Source organism: Buceros rhinoceros, unplaced genomic scaffold (genome assembly GCF_000710305.1).
Source record: "Buceros rhinoceros silvestris isolate BGI_N320 unplaced genomic scaffold, ASM71030v1 scaffold311, whole genome shotgun sequence".
In the NCBI taxonomy this organism is placed as follows: Eukaryota; Metazoa; Chordata; class Aves; order Bucerotiformes; family Bucerotidae; genus Buceros; species Buceros rhinoceros.
Window position 1 is genome coordinate 15,260 of NW_010392275.1, and position 8,116 is coordinate 23,375.

General features: G+C 35.8%; 1 protein-coding gene across 1 annotated transcript; it reads right to left on the reverse strand.

Annotated features, from left to right (window-relative positions):
* Positions 1-1,456: 1,456 nt before the first annotated feature.
* Positions 1,457-7,644, reverse strand: LOC104500614 (cullin-2-like). Its single transcript, XM_010144286.1, has 3 exons — positions 7,547-7,644; positions 6,691-6,807; positions 1,457-2,079 (listed from the first exon to the last, which is right to left on the reverse strand). The coding sequence occupies exons 1-3, from the start codon at positions 7,610-7,612 to the stop codon at positions 1,948-1,950; spliced, it is 315 nt and encodes a 104-aa protein (XP_010142588.1). The 5' UTR covers positions 7,613-7,644; the 3' UTR covers positions 1,457-1,947.
* Positions 7,645-8,116: the final 472 nt, after the last annotated feature.

Consider the following 8,116-nt stretch of genomic DNA (forward strand, 5'->3'; position numbering starts at 1 on the left):
TGCTAATATGTCTCCTGTCTACTACACTTAGTGACACTATAAGCAACTCTGCTGTCACCCAACACACATATGAGACTCTGAACTACCACCGGATATGACCTACTGCACCATATCGTGGTCAGTTAAAACACACTTCTTTAAGACATAAATCCATTTTAAAAAACTAGATCTTAGCATAGTGGGATAAAATACCATAAATATGGAAGAAATGTTTAGTGCCCTTGACTGTTTATTGCCCTTTATTTGCCACCTATATACGGAAAATGTAAGAAAGCACTTCTTGATGTATTTTCTAGTCAACTATAGAAAGTTTACTATACCCTCTAGATAACAAATTAATGTGATGCCTCTGAAGAAATAAGAGACAGTAGCAATCTGAGAAATCGGAAAGAAATCTTTCATACAGTGAAGAACTAGAAAAAGAGAAAAAGAAGGAAAAAGCTCCCCCGAAAAGGTTTTGTCCTTTAAATTTAATTCTTCATTTGTGGAGTCCTAGTAGGTGATGAAATATCACAATCTAGAAAAATATTGCAAATAATATATATCTACACATATATTTTATATGCGCACAAATAAAATTTGGCAAAAATAGAACATTTAAAGTTAACTTAATATATATCCTGTCAATGATAATTACAGGTGTAGCCATGAGGAAGCCCTCTTCTGCAGCAGGCATTCAGTGTATTCATACTCTTAATGCTCTTAAACTCCAATTACTTCCAGTGGTAGTTAGTACCATTTAAAATTATACTTTGCTTACGTGAGAGTGCACAGTTACCATGCAACCCCTGATGAACAATGCCGGACATGAAATAGCCCATGGATTTCTTGTCCCACCCAAATAGCTAGAAATTGAATTGGGGCAGGGGAAAACTAAATATGATAAATAGGACCATATGAGTCCGGAATGAAAACAAGAAAAAAAAAATCAGTATGGGCTTATGTGGAAACAAACATCGGTACCTATCCATGCGGTGTTTCTGCCCAATGCATTAGCAAAACATTTTCCAGTTGCCAGTCTGTTATATTCTCTCCCATTAAAAGGGTGGTTTCACAAGCCATTGAGTTATATCTTTGATGTTCACGATAACCACCATTCCTAACTTTTTGTGAACTACGCTCCTGAAATCCTCTCAAACGTCTGTTTATTTTCTCTTGCAACGTATTCCTACAGTGTAAGATTAACAGACACAGAGTAGGCCTCCAGGCGCAAAGAATGTAAATTAGCCTAATCTCAAGAAAACAAGATGTGCACTTAACCATAATTTTTTTTTTTTATAATGACATCAAACATAACATACCTGGTATTCAGTTCTATATAAATTAGTTCTTACGTCAGATCTACTTCTGAGGTTATCCAAAACCCAAACACACAACATTATTTTTACTCTTCGAGGTCTGAATAATTTTTACAGACATTAATGCTATATCCATTTCTACAATCATTCAAGACACATTATATAACTTTATTTTTTTATTTGACAAGCAGCAGTATCATGTTTGTCTTTTTTTTTACATTTTAATGTAGATACAATTATTAGGTTATCTGTCATATTACAATATTTAGGGGGGTTTTGTGGGGTTTTTTTTGTGTTTTGTTTTTTTTTTTTTACTTTGTCTTAAGATACATTAAAAAACATCAACTGCAAACGTGAAAGGGGAGGAAAAAAAAAAAGCATGGTACCCAACCAATTTTCCACATTTTAGCAATACTTCACTCATTCTTTTAGTAAAGTTTTAAGAAATGTCATAATGACATGAGCTTGAAATATCTATAGGCATTTTCGTTGACGCTCATGACATGGCACTGGTGATGTTGTAAACAGCAGAAAAACAGGGGCTGCCAAGTGACCAATTATGGAGGCACAGGCCTGCTTCTTCCCACAGGAACACAGCAAACAGTGACAGCAATGATCTCCTTACAATCATACCTGCAGGACAGCAACATCATGCTACATAACTGTATTCGTCTGCAGAGGCCTGGCTTCGCTCTATGTACTGTTTGTCTATCAGAACTTCAATACACTTCTTAATCATGCTGATACTTGGGTTAAACCTAGCTCTTGATTGGCTAATTACCTGCAAGAGAAAAACACCTTTTATGTTATTTTTATTTACAACAGTTATAAATGCTATAGAAATATTTGCTAAGGGCTTTAAGGCAAATTCAATGTATTTTTCTTTTAAAGACAGTATTACAGAAACCTGGAATAGCTCACTTTATACCAATCAACAAAGCATCTCTGTACATTAGCGTCAGGACAGTTAACTGACTGCTCAGTTCGTTTGTTCAGTTTGCCTGCCTGTTAACCAGATCTTTTCAGTCCTCTTGCTTGCTTAATTTGTCACAGTACAAATGAAAATAAACATTCAGGTTAAAAATTATTCTAATATTAATTCATTTCTTCAATATTATCACAGTTTAAGCAAAGTGAAAATTTTGTAAAACCATATGTGCCTTTCCATGCTGGCTTTGCTAACTGACCTCTCTTCCTAGACTAAGTCCCTTTTGCTTCTGTTTACGTACTTTAATTGTTCTGGAATATTTAATTAATGGATTCATAAATTGAGTTACAGCAGTCTTACTTGGAAACTAAATGCTAAAGAATGTGTTACTCTTAGTTTTCCTAACAGTTTATACAACTCTGAATGGTTAAATTGTACTTGATTGTATTTTTCAAAACTAGCTAAGTTGAACACAACTTTTTTCTCATCCATCACCACTTCTGTTATCACAAAAAGATAAGGAAGATATTTTCATTTAGTAAAGATTTGTGAAACCTTTGTTTTCTTTATAGCATTAAAAAGACATGTTTGGAAGACTTGTAAGCAGGTACACAGCAAATTATCAAAAGATCTTATTATAATGTTATAAAAAGACCTTATTCATTCTTGAGTAGCACAGTTTAAATACATTAAAACCACAACCCATTCTCAGAGATTCTACTGCACTAGAGAATCAAATCTGCTAGAAAAAAAACCAACACTTCTTTTTCAGGATATTTGCTGAAAAGCCCTAGCTGACACTTTTCAATACAAAAGATAGCCCAAGTAACAACCATTTTGTAAAGTTATGATACTGCATTGCTGATGCAGCCACCAGGGTATGAGATGTGAGCTGGATTTGCTGTGTTTTGACAAAGTTCTGGCCCATGTAGGGCTGTATACCTGGTCTTGGAAGGCACTCAAACTGCTCAGTTGCCTGCAAGGCGTAAGTGGAGTCGCCCCACCACCGACCTCCTTTCCTACACAATTTTAGACAACAAGGATGAACCTCTCTTTCTTCAGACACTGAAGACAGACCTAAAATTTGGTGAGTTCCATCTGGCTATACTGGAAATTGCAATCCATACAGTGAAAGATTGTTTATTGTAAACCCAAATCTATACATGTATTGCGATTGTGGAAGAATCTGCCACTACAGGCAAAACTTCATATGCCTCTTAATAGTTCTCCATTTTGCCCATTCTCTTGCAGAGATGAGGAGGAAATGGTGTGTAGTAACAGAATATGCATATCTCTTAACTTGGAAACATTTTCAAACAAAAGATCTTACTACTGAGGTGTCACAAGATATTTTGCCTGTAGTTTCTCATTTGTTTTATAAAGAAAGTGATTTTTATTTCAGCTGGATTTCCTGTTTTCTCCACAATTTCTCATGGCTGGCTTTGTCCCAGCTCTAGAACTTGTTAGAGTCCCCTGTGAGCCAACAAAACTCACCAGGTAGAACTCACCCAGCAAAGCAAACAAAAAGCTCAAAAGAGTGAGCTTTGTTGGGCTGGCGGCCAAGGGTCTGGTTCCACAGCTGTACAAATGAGGAGAAACTTGGTGCTAACAAGCTAACAGATCTTCTCAGATTTCACCTAACCAGCCCTATACTCAAACTGATTGTGATCATCATACCTTGTGTATTTACTTAGGATAGACAGAACAAAAAAGAGAATTTTGTATTGGTAAGGGGTTGTTTTGTTTTGTTTCTGGTTTATCAAAGATAATACAAATAAAAAGTATGAATAGAAATACCTGATGGTCAGAAGAAAAAGATTTTCTGGGAATGACTGCATTGATCTTTTCCCTCCACCACTCCCGCTGACCTTATTCATTTTCAGGGAAAACCTACCTTGTCCTGCAAGCGACTGCAGCATAGAGCTAGAAGTAGAACTGTCAGAGTGTATCTAACACAATTACCAATTCAGCAAAGATCACATGCTGACATATAGAGGTCTACTTTGAGTATTTTCTTGGACACCTCACCCTAAATGAAGTGTGTGGTGCTGTGCTCTAACTGTTAGAATCAGAGCTAACGACATTAAGGCTAGGAGTCTTTCAATCAGATCTCTAATAACAGTATAATCCTGCCTTTTTATCTCAGAAAAACATATTAACCATTCATAGTAAGCAGACTTCAGAAGAGTCATGAAGTCAGACTAGAAATTTTAAGTGAATATATTATATTTAAGTATATAAACATCATGATAAAAGTGACAGTGTCACCGTAATTAGTAACAACATCACAAATTAATGTTTTAAGGAATAAAAATGCTCTTGATAGTAAATCAACTCTTACTACAAGGTTAACAGGGGAAAAAAAAAGGAGGAAGTTGGACAGCCAAAAAGTTAGTTATGCATACTTTAGAAGTTTAATAGAAGTGGTGGTTATTAATTTTTTAATGGTGAACTCTGGTAAACTGTCTAGCGAGAATGCTGAAGCATGTTCAACTCTGAACCATGTGGTAGTTTGGCCTTATTCACACAAAACGAAGCAAAAGAAGTTACTGAGCTCAATGCAGACATAACTAGGTAAAATTTCCACTTAACATGAGATTTTCGTCTTTGTGTTTAAGCATTAACTATACAAAAACATGTCTCCCCACAATTTGCTCTAAAACCTGACAATAATTTCTGAAGTTCCTAATGACAGATCTGTATCACAGGCTGTAGGGAACACAACTAACATTTTAAAGCTCAGGTCCCAATAACAGTTTAGCTGAGACAGCATGGAGATTGGCATAAATTAATTCAGAGTGCAAAAAAGAAGAAAAAATTAACCTTAGCGGATTTTTGTACTGCATCACCTTATTGCTTGAGGTATCACAATTGCTCATTTGAGGCTACATCAGCTCCCCACACTATATTGCAGTATAAATTATTTAGAAGCCTAGGCTTAATTTCTAAATGCTCTAATCCATGTAGGATATAAGTAATATTCAAAACTGAGAACTAAATGATAAAGGATACGATTTTCAGAAGGACCATAAATTTAGTCAAAAGCAAGAAGACAGTACAGGTGGCCGTGGCTGGTAAGAGATAAAAGGAGCACGAACTTTACTCTCTACTTAGTTAACTCAGTAACAGTGAGGATATCTACCTTTCTTGCAAAGTATGAAAAAGCTCCTGATGTTAATAGACCACATTACTCTGCAAGAGTACTGCAGCAGAGGCATATCAGATAAACAAAGGAAGGAGCAACCAGAAAGGACTTTTTGTTTCCAAAACAGAAAAATTTGTGATCTATTCCACCTTTATAAACTGGTCTGAAACAAAGTACACTTTGAAAATTTTTTCTACGAATTTGAGAGTAGGGAGAAGTCTTTTCGAAGATGAAACAGGGCCTGCCTACCATCTTTTGTTTTAACTGTAAATTCTCACAGGGTTGCATCATAATTGCATGGAAGATTTAAGGTAAAGGAAACAAAATAACCAAATATTTTGAGAATAATCAGGACCTACGCTGCCTCATCTTTCAGATATGCAGAGTCAGGTTTCTTAAGTCAAGCTTGCTTTCAGAGTATTTGTGTACAAGCTCTATTTCATTATCCAAAAACCTCTGAGATGTCTCACACTGTGGGTTTTGGACTTATGAGCTCTCTGTAGCTGCTTATTTTTTTTCAGAAAACAAAAATAAAGTGGTGGGTGTGGTAAGCTGTTCCCTCCATCACAACACAAAAAGCACATGGCAAATCTCAAAGTGACTGAATGCCTCTCCACCTCCATGCTCAAAATGGTCAAATAAAGCAGGAATCTTTATTCCCTCTCCCACCACTCTGCTTAAAGCCTGTCCAGCACAGCTCAGGAGACATATGAAGTTAGGTTGGAATAAGAAATACAATTAGGCAGGCAGCTAGCACAGATGGGAAAGTGGGAGAAAAGCTAAAGAAACAGCCCGTCCTTCCCAGCCAGTCTGTAATAGGGCGCAGACCATTAATTTAGAATCTAGAAAACTACACCACTTCATGGTAAAGGGAGACTAAGAACTGCATGTCTACATGCTCAAACAACTTTTAAAATTTAAGCTGTGAATTAGAATAAAATCCTGATTAGAGCTCAAAATTGGCTAGGTGCTTCTGTGGAAATACCACGCCTAGAATATCCACACCCAGATTTTCAATTGAACCTATAGTTCCTAAAATGATTCTTACAAGATACAACATATGTTGGCATAGAACCAGCCAACAGGAAGGAGTAAGCACAGAGGCACTTAATGCTTTAGTGCTAAGACACATTATTTAGAAGATTAAGGGATCGCAACTAGCGCTCCAATACTGCTGTTCAAAATCAACTCCAATGTAATTCTCACTAATTTCACTGAGTTACTAGTTTTGACATGGGAGAGTTTTGTGGTCAGATGTTTTACCCAACTATCCTGAAGATTTTAATCAAATCATGCTTAAGAGGAGGATTTAATCTTACCTCCTGAATAAGAGCATTATGTCGCAACACTTTACGTGCTTTCATGATACGGACTATAGCAGCTTGAAGATACATTTTTCTGTCTTCATCTACAGCACTTCTGGTCTGCTCCATCTCCTGCAATATAGGAAGAACAGTATATCCTTAAAATATAGCAAGATGAATAAACACTTCATAATAGTATCTTAAATCTATACTTTTTACTTCATTAAAAGTGGTCAACTAATAGACAACTCCAGGTGAAGTTCAATTCCAGGCAAAGTACTTGCATAAATTAAGAATACCAGATTTCACGAAAGTCAGCGGGAAGGTAGGAGAGACATCTAAACCAGTGTTTTTACTAGTGAGAGAGGCAGGCAGAATTGACTATTATGTACCGAGTTTGGCAGCACATACGTCTCTTGGACAAAATCCTATGTTTTAGGAGAAACAGAGGGAACACGGATTAACAACACTGGAGTTAATTTAAGTTGCCAAAGGACACAAAACCGTAGGAAAACAGAATTGATGGATTCTGCTGTTCCTGGAATAAGTTGCTTGTATAAACACCACCAACAAAAAAGTCTCATTAGATTAAGACAAGCTAAATGTCAATCCCATTTGGGACAACAGGAATAGCTCGTTTATCTTTTTCTTCTGCTTTCTTACTCCCTATATTCCATCTTCTCCTGCCGATATTTTAAGTATAAAAAAATGAGCAGTGCTTAGGCTTTAAACTTAAAGAATCTCTTTATCATAATGTAAGTCTTACACAGGAACTCTTACATGTGCTTACACCAAACTAATATAATAAATACTATTTTAGGAAAAAAAGCTTCCTAAGCTGTTCAAGCTAAAAACACCAAAAAATACTTGCCTGTGGTGTGTCTTTCTGCATTGATGTAGTAATTTTAAATTTTGTTCGTTTACTGCTGAAGTTCATATTTAATGAAAACGTAGACTCTGCCTCTATATCTTCCTGCAATAAAGAATCCTTTTAAAAAATCAGAAATGGAACTAGAAAATAACAACAATTTACTTTGAAAAAAACCCCACAGTTAGGGGTTTGCACACATACAAACAATTTCAGATTTATAGTTGCAAATTTTAAATGCCACTTGAACCAGGCCAGTATTTTAAGCTACAGTTTAACTCACCTAGAAATCAAGTCTACTTAAAAATCACTATGAAGAACTCTGACATACATGAATTTTGTTAAAAAGTCAATATGATTAAAACAATTTCTGTTTTAATACTTTGACAGAGCTTATCTTAGCTGCTCTTCATTTAAACTCGTTTTCTCCCTGCAAAGAAAGTTAAGATTTGCGTTTCCTTATGGCAGGACTTCAAGAGAGCTATTGCTTTCACAACTATTACTAATGTTGTCTTCCAGAACTTAAGGAAAAATATCTATGCATTTTGTTTTGTTATAGCAGAAACAGCTGAC

Coding starts and splice junctions, on each gene's coding strand:
- LOC104500614 (XM_010144286.1), bottom strand. CDS start 7,612: ATGAACTTCAGCAGTAAACGAACAAAATTTAAAATTACTACATCAATG. Junction 6,808..7,546: donor TGCAGAAAGACACACCACAG/GCAAGTATTTTT, acceptor CCTATATTGCAG/GAGATGGAGCAGACCAGAAG. Junction 2,080..6,690: donor ATAATGCTCTTATTCAGGAG/GTAAGATTAAAT, acceptor TTTCTCTTGCAG/GTAATTAGCCAATCAAGAGC.